The sequence below is a fragment of the Leptonychotes weddellii genome, chromosome 6 (assembly GCF_054177405.1).
Source record: "Leptonychotes weddellii isolate Sample4059 chromosome 6, ASM5417740v2, whole genome shotgun sequence".
Classification (NCBI taxonomy): domain Eukaryota; kingdom Metazoa; phylum Chordata; class Mammalia; order Carnivora; family Phocidae; genus Leptonychotes; species Leptonychotes weddellii.
Window position 1 is genome coordinate 5,648,257 of NC_138374.1, and position 13,566 is coordinate 5,661,822.

A 13,566-nucleotide genomic window follows, 5' to 3' on the forward strand; every position below is an offset into this window, starting at 1 on the left:
TGGGAAAAATCCCCTGGTCATTTATTTCACCCTTCGTGGTCTGAAAGGTGTAAACGTCTAAACAACCAAGGCCCTTTCTGCGGGTTTTTCAAGGGAAGATTAATTAGGTTTTTTTCTGTCACAGAGCTGTATGCTCTTTAGTATGATTAGCTGAATCTGTTCGTGGTTAATCGGGAAGTTGTGGGGCGGGGGACAAAGAGAGACATCTGCTTCTTTCACACCTCGAGAAGGAAAAGGGGCAAGATCTTCACCCCTCCAAAGGTGGCTCGTTCGGGGGACACCAGTGGGTACCACTGGGGTTCATCTTTTTTCCCTTATGAGTACATAGTTATCACCAGGAAGCACGCCTGGAGCATGTAGTCACCAACCTTGACTTTTTTTTTTCTCGTAACGTTGTAAAAGTATGAGAAATTATACCTTTCCTGGTGCTTTATTTTTCCCTTCTCCATAAGGTTTCCAGATTTCTTGAGGGATCCCTAAATTCATGAATCAGCACAGCTGGGCGGCGAGCAGGAACACTGCTATGATACAAACATTTTTCTTGTAAAAATCTGTTTGGAAGATCCCGGACTGATGGGGATTTGTCTTATAAAAGATGTTTCCCTCAGGATTATGTCACTGGAAAGCTGATTCAAAGCATGCCTCGGTCATTTTTGCTTTTGTCTGAAAGCGTGGTTAGAGCATGAGAGTTTTATACGGGGAGCAGTGTCGCTAACGCAAAAACCAGCCCATCGGCTGCAAGGACCAAGCCCACCTCAGCCCCCGTTTCCTCCAACGGCGTTTTATTGCAGAAACAGAAGGCTTTGTTTTTTGTTTTTAATGTTTGCTTTTTGAGACCACCCTCCATGAATTGCTCTTTTTCTCCTAAAAATGCCTTTGGGATTCTCCCAGTAATTCATGGAAGAGTGCAAATGTTTTTTGAGGAAACTTGATTAAAATGTAACCCACTTCAGAGGCTGCCTTTATTTCAGAGTGAGTTTTGCATCTTCTCCGTCCCTACCCCTTGATGTACAGTTTCCTTATTCCTCTCAACTATTTCACTCCCCCCCTCCATTCCCCTGCTCCGTGGCATTATAGTTCAGTCTTTTTTTTTTTTTTTATTCTCAGTCTTTTTATTTTTTCTTAACACTGTTTCTTTCTATTCTGTCTCTTTTGTTTCTTTCTGGTTTTACTCCTAGCACCTCCTCCTCGCCTGACTCTGTTCCGTTTATCAGCTTGGCTGTTCCCTGTTCTCCAGACCACTATTGTCCTTTGCTTCTAACTAGATTTTTCAGCCACAAGAAATAAGCCACCTGAAGAGGACTATTTAGTGTTTCCCCAGAAGGATCATGCAGTTCCACTTCAAAATATATTCTCTTTCACTTTTCTCTTATCCCAACACTCGACCGTGAAGGGGAAAGCAACACACATAAGACACTGAATTCCATCATCTTCTGTAGGGATCTTCCTCTGTGCTACATGCAGCCCAAAACGAACGGCCATCAGCCTGCTCCTGTTCCAGACGTGCTTTGGTTTTGCTTGTGTATGTGCATGTTTCATTTAATAATGATCTTGACTCGTTCTGATCCCACGGTCGGTAATTCAGCAGGCAGGATTCCTTTTTAAGGATTTCCCATATGGAAAGGGAAACCGGTCACCCGTGTGGAGAAGGTTTGACAGAGGTCATTGGGGTTGGAAGTGAACTTCTAGAGGGAACAGAGGTGGGGCTGCTAGTGGTGGTGGTGAGGATAGTTTCCCCTTAGGCAAAGTGCTTGGGTTCAGAGATACAGACAGTCTTCTGGAAGCCCTGGAGAGGTGTGAAAAGAAATTAAATCCATGTTTACTTTTGGCAGCATAAAAGAGAGACCCTCAAGATGACCAAGTACGTAGAGCTGGTTATCGTAGCAGACAACCGGGAGGTAAGAACTTTTTCAAACTTCTCGGTACAGTTGGTTTAAAAAAAAAAATACGGGAAAGAAAATATTTAGCAAGTTATTACTTGCTCTGATTAACTTCATTTTCTATGAACCCTTAAAAGCATTGCAAACAACCTACTGAAAAAAGTGGTTTTCTGGTATTAGCATAAAATATTGCAAATGTATTTGATACTACAAAATAAAAAGCCAGGACTGCAGGAAAAGCAGAGCTATTCTGTAGCTAAGCTCTCCAAAAGGAATTATTTGGGGGAAGTGGCAGATGGCTTTAGACTGTATTCTGACACATTTGGGGGAGAAGTTTCATGTAAAATTGTCCGATACGTCCCGACCCAAAATGAATCAGAGAATCCAGGCTGCGTGCGGAGACATAGCAGAAAGACCCTATCTTCTGAAATCTGCTTTGATGCTAGGTTAGTTTTCTCTTGAATTAGTTTCCAATTCCCTGTTTTTAGACGGTCTTCTCTGCATTCATTCCTTGCCTCCACTCCATGTTATGAATTAGGTGACTTTTTCTCGTGAACTCACCCGCCCGACACCTATGAATGAAACCAGCTTGACGGTTGCTCAGAGAACCGTTCCCATGCAGGAAGGTCAGATTAGAGAGGAGAAGGGGGGCTCATTAACATTTCTCCCTTCTCTGCACTGTTTGACTTGGTGCCATGAGCTTCTATTACTTTTACTGTTTAATTTTTAGGAACATTTATATAAAGGAAATTTCTGAGGAAGTTAAAATCAAGTTGATGATATGAAAAATGGCTTTGGACTGCCTTCTCGTTGTCTGTTTTCTCTGCCAAAACATGTCACGGCCTCCATCATTTATGAGGCTGGAAAAATCACAGAAGTTACTGTCTTCTGAGCACTTGGCTTGAGCAAATTTCAGGGAGTTTCAGAAAGTCCCCAGACGGGGAAATTACTCGTCAGGATGGGAACTCGTTTCACTATAAACCATGGAGGGTCCCGGGTGGTTTGTGGAGCTCAAGACTTCACGTTTCCAGGAGCTGGGAAGATGAGATTTGATTGATATTCTTGCCATTATTAATGCTGACATTTAAAATTATTAAGTTTCAGAGGCAAGGAAAAGATCTGGAAAAAGTTAAGCAGCGATTAATAGAGATCGCTAATCACGTTGACAAGGTAAGTTCTTTTTCGGGTAATTAAATCACTCAAAGCATGTAAATGTTTAGAAACGAGGTGGAGGGAATGGAACACACCTCGTCTGACTTGGCAGGGAGACCAGGTTCTGGTGCTGGGCTGGAACGTGGACTTCCCCTTTCCTCCGAGCACAGAATTCCCGGTCTGGAGCAGCTCCGGGAGAGGCCAACCCACGCACGCTGTCTGGACTGCGGTGGCCTTGGGCTACATCTCCCTCCAGGCTCTCTTCTGGCCAGAGTCCCAGTGTGAGGGCGTCTCAGGTTCCCCAGTTAGAGCCAGAACCCCAATAGGATGCATCTGACCCTCTGGAGAATTCCCAAGGGGGCTTTTCCCCAGGTCTCCCTGGGTTGTGTCCACAGTCCCCCTGAGGGCAGGCTGTCATTTATAAGTGACACACACAGGGGTCCACGGTCCTGAGACCCAGAAATTGGCTTTTGGTTCAATCAGCTGTTGGAAAATTGCTCACCAAGAATGAGGAGATTGGGAGCTTACCCTTGGCAAAGGTGATCCAGACCTGGAGGAAACCCCAGAAGTCTGGTCTAATCCCGGGAGTAGGAGCTCAGCGACACTCTTCATGCTACCTCTTTGCAAGGAGAGGGTGAAGCTGTCGGAGCACCTGCCCTCCCGCGGCATGCCTGCAGAACAGAGCTGTCAGGCTGTCTGGGGCTGAAGGCTCTCATACTTGCCTGCACATCGGAGTCACCTGGAAGCTTTCAAAGACATTGCTGCCCGGGTACCTTGGCAATCGGGGGGTTGTTAATAACTCGCACTGGTAATTAAAGGACCATATACCTCAGAAAAGACCTGACAGACTCCTTGGAGTTGGCCAGCCTGGCTGCTCTTGTGTTTCTGGCCAGGAGAGAGCTGAATTGCTGAGCACATATGTGGCCACCCCAAGCAGACCCTGAAGACCATGCTGGGGGTACCCAGGCTCCTCCAGATGCTCTGTGCATCCAAGTCTGCTAACTGATGATGAGCCCTGGGCTCTGGCAGGTGTTCAAAAGTTCAGCTTTGCCCCTCTCCAAGTGGGAGTGTCTCGACCCCAAAACAATGACGGTTCCAGTGGCAACTTCCTCATTTGCAGAAATCTTGGCTCTCCTTGGCCATTCTGAATTAATAGCTGCTTGGCTGGCTGGGTTGGCCTGAAGGGAAGAGGGAGAAGGACATCCCAGACTGAAAGACCAGGAAGTCATTGAGTACAAAGGTGACATTCTGAAGCATCCAGGAAATTCCCCCTGTAAGTAAAACACGGAAAGCAGGTCTGATGCTCATAGCTGGAGGCAAAGCCTGTGTCTAGGAACTAAGAGGCGCTCCCCAGGTCCTGATTCACCTGCAGGGCGGAGCAGTGGAGGTGTGTGATCACCCAAGCTTTGCCTCTTTAACCTTTCACCTCCCACCTGTCCCACTTCGTATCCATTAAGAAGTTAGCACCAGCGGCAGATTCGCTGGCGCAGACCCTGTGACCTACTTCTGAAAGGGCTCAGCTTCCGTGCATTTAATTTCTTCGGGTGTTTTCCTGCTTGTGGGAGTCTTCTATCCTCCTCTCCTGAGCTGGTTGCCTGAAGGGTGCAAGTTCTCATGTCGGAGCCCACCAGGTCTTCTCTTTGCTCCCGCTCAATTTTTTTTCAGATCCACTTCTTCCAGAAAGGCTTCCTTGAGCCCTCAGCACAGCACCCCGTGAACTTCCTGTTTGCACCCTTTCTTGGTAGTTCACTCTGTTGGAGTGAACTGTCACAATGGCTCAGTGTCCCCAGCCTTGAGCCTCTTGCTGACCTCTGAGCATTTGGGAGCCAAGGGCAAGGGCATCCTAATCCTTGTTCTCGGTGCCAGTGCCAAGCCTAGCATACAATAAGAGCCAAGCAAATGCCTGTTGCCACTGTGTTCATGGGTGAATCGATGCCACGGCTCTCGGGCTGCACCCCCCCATGTTCTGGGGTACGTGGACAGACAGGCAGCTGCCAGGCTCCTGTCCAGCTTCTCTCTGGGCCTGGGGTCACAGCGGGTCCTCTTGGAAGGGAGTCTGAGCACTTTTACAGGAGGGGTGTGCTACTTAGTGGTTTAAGACCTGGGTGCTGGGCCCGGGCTGCCTGCATCCACACCCCAGCCACGCCAGTCATGCCTCGAGCGGTTGCCTGATCCCTCCATAGCTCAGCGTCCCTGAGGACAAAATGGGGATATTGCTAGTTCTCGGCCCCGTTGGGCTGGGGTGCAGACTAACAGAGCTGCAGCCTGGAAAGTCCCCGGCACTGTGCCTCGGGCGTAGGAGAGGCTCACCGAGGGTCCGCCGTGGTTATTGTTATCAGCCGTCCACAGCCTGGGAAGAAGGCCCCCAGCGGGCAGGACAGGGATAGTGTCTGATGACTCAGCCGGAGTAGGGGCCTGACCGGTGTTCAGTGGCACCAACGGGGAGCGGAAGGAGCGTGCGTTACATACCGCCGTGTGAGGTCTGTCGCAAGGATGGGACCCGGGCGAGCTAACAGACAGAAATCATGACCCATCGTTTCATGAAAAGCTCCTCGGTTGGCAAGCACCAAGGCCAGCTCTGAGGGACCGTGCTGTACAGACCTTAGTTACCCCTTCCCTAGAATCCTTGTCGGAGGCAAACTCAGTGTCCCCTTCACAGATGACAACGTGAAGCCCACATGGGGCATCTGGCTCTGAGGTTATGGCTTGGTGAGCTGGTGTGGACATCGGCACTGGAGCGCCAACGTTTCTGCCTCCTGATCACTGTTACCTCTGTGCCTAACGCAGTGGGAAGTGTGGTCTCCCGGTCAAAGGGCAGCGGCCAGACATGGGCAGTCAGGGTTCCAGAAGAGTCCAGGAAGCTCATTCTGCCCGGGAAGCCTGGCCTGGGAGCTTGCAAGTCCATACGACAGACCGAGCAATTCTTGATTAAAAACAAGCCGTTGGGCAGCATTTAGGTCAGAGAATTGTCTCATTATTTTTTTTAAAAGATTTTATTTATTTATTCATGAGAGACAGAGAGAGAGAGGCAGAGGGAGAAGCAGGCTCCCAAGGAGCAGGGAGCCCAATGTGGGACTCGATCCCAGGACGCTGGGATCATGACCTGAGCCGAAGGCAGACGCTTAACCATCTGAGCCACCCAGGCGCCCTGTCTCATTAACTTATTAATGTAATGCCTGTAATTGTTATCTGCTTGAAGCCCAGTGGGACCGCTGCAGCCAGCTTACGTTCTGGGATATAGTGTGCATTCCAGTCATACTCATGGGCTAACCTAATGCTCACCAGATACTGAGGGGAGATCAGTGGGGAAAGCGATGAGCCTGCCTCCTGTGGGTCAGGATGGGGGTCAGATGCTGAGACTTGGGGAGTGTGTTGCCCGCTAGCTCACCACGTTGGAATGGGGCTTAACCATCCAATGAGGAGCCTCTGTGACTTTTATTACTTATTGGCCCAGATGCGTGTAGCATAAAAATGGGACCTGCTCACATCTGGAGCTTGACTTTGGCTGCCCCCATCAGCCACATCTTTCTCCTTGGCTACCTGGAGTATCAGCAAATGAGGACTTTCCCCCTGCCCATTGTGTACCGCCTCACCCATCATGGGCACTGGAAGATTTTACAGCCAGCCAGGTGATCCCATGTCCTCACCCCCTGGGCCCTGAGCACAGAGCCACCTCCTTGCTATAATGCACATGGCGGGCAGCAAAGTAGTTGGAGGCAACGGGTAGTTCCTCCCTCTGCCCTGACCAATCATCTTGTCCCGGACTAGACCCTCCCTTCGCCATTAGAAGAGCCGCTCTTCCTACCTCTGCCCCAGGATGATCTGCTTGTGGAGAAAGGGTTGTAGGTTGAAGCCAGGAGTATATAAAGATAGGAGACAGAATGGCAGTGAGACGATGCTTTGGTGATATACCTGAAGCTTGATTTCACAAGCCTATAAAAGAGGAACTTCCTTTAGAAGATCCTTCCCATGATGCCGCTTGTGAACTAACTTCTGGCTGTGAGGAAAATGCTTATTAAAGTTCCAGAAGAAAGGTTCTGCGTATGCCTTTATTATTCTGAAAGATAGTGATTTGTGCATTTAATTAAAACCTTCTAGGTTGATTATAAGGGATGGAACGTGATAGCGTCAGCCAAGTCTGAGTCTTTGCTGAAAAATTAATACAAATTCATTTTCAGTAACTCATAGGTAGAACATTTTGCTTTAAAGGAACAAATTATTGTCCTTGGCAGAGTGTCTGAAAGATCCTAATTCCCTCATTGTTTTTCCTGCAGTAGTTATTAACTGGCAGTCTTTGGGTATAATGTAACTACTTTAGAGATAGTACACATCTATATGCACATTTTAAATCACCAGTGAACCATGTGAAATGTGTGCTTCCCTACAAATAAGGGCAGACATCAAAAAGCCTATTAACTTCGGCGTCTAACCATTCAACAACAATGGAAACCCAGTTAACACATCACTTTGCATCAGACACTGCAAATATTTCTTAAATTCTAATGCCACAGGAACAAGGGAGCCCAGAGATATTTTTCTCACCCATGTCAGTGAAGTCCAAAACATGCAAATATGTTCTAGTCTGCATTTTAAGCTCTCATGAATGTGATCCCCAGAGGGTGCCTGTCTTCGTCAGTTTTACAGACCACTGAACATTCGGATAGTGCTGGTGGGCGTGGAGGTGTGGAATGACATCGACAAATGCTCTATAAGTCAGGACCCGTTCACAAGCCTCCATGAATTTCTGGACTGGAGAAAGATGAAGCTTCTACCTCGCAAATCGCATGACAATGCCCAGCTTATCAGGTATGGGGGTTCATTGTCTCTCCTTTGCCTAAAGAAAGAGCGACCTCAGCAGCCCTCTCTCCTCTTAGCTTCACCTGGCAGTCCCCAAAGCTGCACACCTCTCTGCAGACCACACTGACTTGTACAGGGGTGTTTCCCAGCCCACATCAGTGGGGAACATGCCATCCTGACCAAACTGGGGTTCTATTGGGAAAGTCTCCCTTTGAACCCCCGAGGAAACCTATTCCTCTAAGAGATGTCTTATTTTCTTTTTCCATCACCTGAACGTTTTCCTCTATGCAAATTTTTCTAGTCTTTGTCTTGATACAAAATTGTCCTGAATAGGCTATTTTAAAAAAAAGCTCATTTTCTTTCACTATTAGTGAAAAATGTTTATGCAAGATGTGAAGATGATGCATTAGGATGATTATTGCCAGATGCCTGGAGAAGGGAAATGTTCATCCCTCCTCCTGTTTCGCTGGGACTCTGGTTTTCTAGATTAGAGGACCCTAGCAGTCTGCATTCTTTCAATCAGTGTGTATTGAGCACCAGTCAGGAAGCAAGTATGTTTTAGGTGCTTTGAATATAACGATGGCCAGCACTCTAAGCCTCCCCACTCTCGGGAGTCCCCGGTCCTCCGGGAGAAGGCAACTATCGCACTGTGTCATGAAGATAATAAAATGAGGGAAAGCACAGCTATAACATAATATACTGGGAAGATACTCAAACACCTTTATATTTAAAACAAAAAAAATCTTATCATAATCTAAATTGGTAAGGAGTAGATTTTTCCCAAGTGACAAACTTTTTATTAAGACCCTTAAACAGTTTATGCTATTATTCTTATGTTCTCATGTAGCTCATTTCACTGAATTGAAAGATTCGGGGTCAGAGACTTTTTTCTTTGGAAAATTATATCTAGTTTCTTAAAAATTCATAGAAAGGTGGGGCACGCCTTGGTGGCTCAGTCATCTGCTGTTGGCTCAGGCCATGATCTCAGGGTCCTAGGATGGAGCCCCGCTCCCTGCTCAGCAGAGAGTCTGCTTCTCTGTCCCCCTCTGCCCCTCCCCCTGTTTGTGTATGTGCTCTCTCTATCAAATAAATAAATAAAATCTTTTTAAAAATTATAGAAAGTTAAAAACCATTCTAACCCCATCCTCACTTTAGAAAATGTCTACATTTGAACTAAGGCTGTTGGCATTCCCTGATAATTTACTTTAGCCATTTTCACAGGGTTGTTTGGTTTTTTTTCCTGCCTTGGATATTTGGGGTTGCCTCATATTTTATGCATTGATTAATCCTGAACTACTTAAAGTACACTTTAGATATTTTGAGTCAGAGTATTTTGTTTTATTTTTTTTTTCCCAAATGGAGTCTGTCCAACTTGAACATCTGGAAATAAATTAGCCTCTTATATAACTTTATATATGTATATAATTATATCTGTTAAAATGGTCTATATAGATGTAAATATAAAATCTGTAACCCCAACTACTGTACATATGAGTATGACAGGATGGGATGGATGGATGGATATATATATATATATATATATATATATATATATATACACATATGTAGACAGATAAGGTTTTATATATACTTACTCCCTTTTGTTCAGTTGAACACTGTCAGAATAACTAACTTTTCGAACAGCATATATATAATCTAGGTATGTACGTGGCCAAGATAACATGAGCAAATCATTTAAAGGAGATTCCCTTAAAGGAGATTCAACAAATATGAACAATGTTTAATTTTTAATGCATGAGGGTCAAATTTACAGCACTTGCTTTAAACAGGGCTTCACGTCATTAGACTCATTGATCAGGTTAAGAATCCACATAGGGGAGAGCCTGCCCCTAAGCCACAACATCCCCTACTGGAACCTTCCTCCCGGGGTGCAGAGGCTTCCTCCTGGGTGGGTGCTTATCCTGCATTGGTTCCAGAGGGTCAGTCATTTTTCTGCCGGTTTCATTTTTGCCAGCTACGTTAGCAAGACACTTGAAAGAGTTTGGGTTTCTGGCCTAATTGTAAATTTACACAGGAAAACAAAATTCAGCTACAACAGAAAGTCTAGTAAACCACCACGTGCATTTCATTTAGTTACCAGTGATTCTCTGTGACTCTTCCCAGCACTTCCATCAGCAAATGTTTCGAAGGAGCAGCACCCTCCAATCCGTAGGAAATAGGCAGGATACAACTCATAAGTACAAAGGTCATGACTGGTCATGGTCTGGGTCTTGCAAACAAAAATCTGAAAGGATTATGGGACCACGATGCAAAAATACATTTGAGAGGAACTAAGGACACAAATCACCTGTAAACACACCCCACGTGGCTCTCTTCATTTTTGCATGGACCCTTGCTCTTCTTGTTGGAATGCAAGAATGGCCAAAAGAATTTCAAATGTTAGGAAATGCCCTCATTCTATATTAACTTAAGAAAGTTGTTTTTTTTTTTAATTTCCCAGTGGGGTTTATTTCCAAGGGACCACCATTGGCATGGCACCAATCATGAGCATGTGCACCGCAGAGCAGTCGGGAGGGATCGTCATGGTAAGTCAAGGGCACCAAGTTGCTGATAGCAATGTTCCACCCATTTCCCTGCATTTCTCCAGACAGCTCTACTTTTATCGGACTTTGTAAAATTAGGCATTTTCTTTCATGCTTCTTATACGTAATTCTACCTTTCTCTAGTTCTATTTATGGTCTTCTATATCCCAAAATATATTAGGGACTGTTTATAAAAAAAACCACATCAAGTCGTACACAGGTAAGGTGAGTGTGTAAAAATAACTCAGTGGAAGCCTGTCTGCCCCTTTTATGGAGAAAAAGTTTCAACTGGGATTTTGATCAAAGCATTCCAATCCAGGATTCGCGCCCCCCCCCCCCAAGCATTGAGATGAACCAGGGCACTGGGGTTGCCCCTCATCAGTCAGTTTCTTAGATGGACTGTGGTCTCACCAAACATTACTACCAGAATGATTTTCTGATGGTTCTGTCTCCAGGCCCAACAGCCAAAAATCTTAGGTTTTTGACTACCACTGCAGATGCTTGATCTACCTCCTACCTGGTGTCCAATTTGTCTTCATAATAACGTTAATCTTGGAAGGCAGATACCTAGGTTTATTGCTTCATAAGGATAATTCTGTCATTTTGGGGCTCTACATGTTTATAAAGGGAACAAAAGTGGAAGAATATTTGGGACTTGTTTCTTATGAAGTTAAGAGGGAAATAGCTTTGATACACTGCCCAACAGGGGACTCCTGCTCCATTCCATCAGTTAATTAAAGAAAAGGTTTCACCTCATGCTGGCACCGTCCCTGCTCTGAAAATGCAGTGTCCCCTTTGCACCAGCCCTCAGACAAGGAGTATTCTCACAGACTACTCTGACATCTCCATTAAACAAACAGAACGTTGCCCTTCTAGGAAACCATGATTTCCTCCACCTTTTTTTTTCAAACAGAACATTTCTGAATACCCCATTGTATTAAGGAGCAAAAGGAGTAACGTTCTGCTGACTATTATTTTCCTTCCACATAGTGCCCGACCTAATCTTCTTAGTGAATATACACAACAAATGTTTTCCTCTTCTCTGATAAGTGTTGTTAATTCATATAAATATGCACTAAACATACAAGCTGAAGTAGCCATTTGGGAGGATAGCACCCACTCTGGATTTCTGGCTTGAACGAGCTACCCTCTGGTTTTCTTTGGACCTATGAGCCCTGTATGTGATCCCCACTATGAAAGTCATTGGAAAGATTGGTTTTTGTTGGTGCCAGGTTAATTTCAAGTCAGATCCCAACTGTGTTTTTACAGAGCAGCCTGTAAAATTTTAAGAGGGAATAATTTTCTGTTTCATGGTTCCATGGTCAGTTGCTACTGACTTTGCCACTTAAAATGGGTGTAAATATTTTTTAGAGCCGAAACTAAATTCCTTATAAGTATGGCAGGTTCTTCTGTTTGGAGAGTTTAAACATTTTTATAACCATTCTGATCATAGTAAGTGGCTTTCTTCAGCTTGTGTCCCTCATTCCGTTTCCATAGAAGCACTTGATCAAGATTCCTTCTTTAAAAGTATACAGAAAAGCCTATTTTTTTAAATGGATGAAGACAAATGTGGGAAAACAAGCAAATATGTGTACTGCAGTGGTAATCAAGTCAAGACCAAAGTCAATCAACAGGAAATATGTTTGACCAACTTGGCAGCAGTTAGACACATCCTTTGTTTACTCCACATATGAGGGAAGCATCAAGTAGGACAAAAGTCTACAGCCCCTTTAATTCTATAAAGTTCATGAGATAAATGAGATCCATCTCTTGACCAGACCTAAAACTTCTAGATGAACTTTCTCCTGTTATGTCTCTAAAATTAAATTCACGGTTGTTCCATGTGACCATGCCCCCATTCAAGGACTCACAAGTCTAGGAGGAAGGAAATCGTGTAGCAAGGAAGCAGGAATCCAATCAAATTGAAAAGATGAGTTCCTCTACTGGTTCTCTGTTTTTTTAAGATGGAGCAAATCTTTGCTTTAGCAACTTAAAGCTATGCCCTTATATCTAACTGGACTAGAACAGCCTTGGTTTGGGGATTATGCCATAAATAAAGAAATAGGGGTTTTTTTTTTTTCTTATTACAAATGTAAACTGTTGATCAGGGTCTCTTGCGAGATAGTCTGTTCATAATCACTTATCCGTGAAGAATGTAAAACAACTTGGCAATTAAAAACAAACCCAAGATATTCAGTGATACAAAAGAATCAAATAAAGAATAATTTTTAAAGGACGAAGTCCTTGAATTTTATGCCAAAATATGCTAAATTCAGCCCTCCACATTCTTAGGTTGGCTACATTCTCTTTGCCAACCTGTGTTATTCTTGAGAATTGATTTCCTGAAACAAATTTGTGAAGCTTCCTACAACAGGAAACTGTAAAATCTAAACAAAGTAATTTATTAGGAATTTCATCTATTCTAAGAATAACTTGGTCCCTTGATGTGCTGTTCCCTTCTGAGACTCAGGGCTAGGGAGAGAGGCAGCTACAGCTATAACGAGCAACAGCCTATATAATCTTTCATGCTCATGCCTTTAGAAGAGGCCCCACAAAGATTATCTGAATCAGGAATGATGCTTTCTCCAAAACCCAGTATCACTGTTTCCTGGAAGTTTCTTGGAAAACCTCTTATCTCTTTCCTGGGTAGCGCAAAGCAGTATTTGAATAAAGTACCTTCATTGCTCTGTGGTGGGCAGGCCTTTTCAGAAACGCCACCAATGGTCACAACTCTATGGTCAACTAATGTTTGACAAAGCAGGAAAGAATATCCAGTGGAAAAAAAGACAGTCTCTTCAACAAATGGTGTTGGGAAAACTGGACAGCAATATGCAGAAGAATGAAACTGGACCCTTTCTTACACCATACACAGAAATTAATTCAAAATGGATGAAAAACCCAAATGTGAGACAGGAAACCATCAAAATACTAGAGAACACAGACAGCAACCGCTGTGACCTTGGCCATAGCAATGTCTTACTTGACATATCTCCAGGGGCAAGGGAAACAAAAGCAAAAATGAACTATTGGGACTTCATCAAGATGAAAAGCTTCGGCACAGTGAAGGAAACTGTCAACAAACTAAAAGGCAACCTAGATATTTGCAAATGACATATCGGATAAAGGGCTAGTATCCAAAATCTGTTAAGAACTTATCAAACTCAACACCCCAAAAATAAATAATCCAGTTAAGA

The 13,566-nt window shown here is 44.4% G+C and overlaps 1 protein-coding gene across 1 annotated transcript in view; it reads left to right on the top strand.

Moving 5' to 3' along the window:
• The window catches only part of ADAM12 (ADAM metallopeptidase domain 12), a 314,942-nt gene that overhangs the window by 245,805 nt on the left and 55,571 nt on the right, over nt 1–13,566 (top strand). Inside the window, exons 7-10 of the mRNA XM_081823035.1 lie at nt 1,833–1,898; nt 2,979–3,050; nt 7,669–7,838; nt 10,291–10,375. Of these exons, the coding sequence (XP_081679161.1) occupies nt 1,833–1,898; nt 2,979–3,050; nt 7,669–7,838; nt 10,291–10,375 (393 nt within the window). The remainder of the gene's footprint in view (nt 1–1,832; nt 1,899–2,978; nt 3,051–7,668; nt 7,839–10,290; nt 10,376–13,566) is intronic.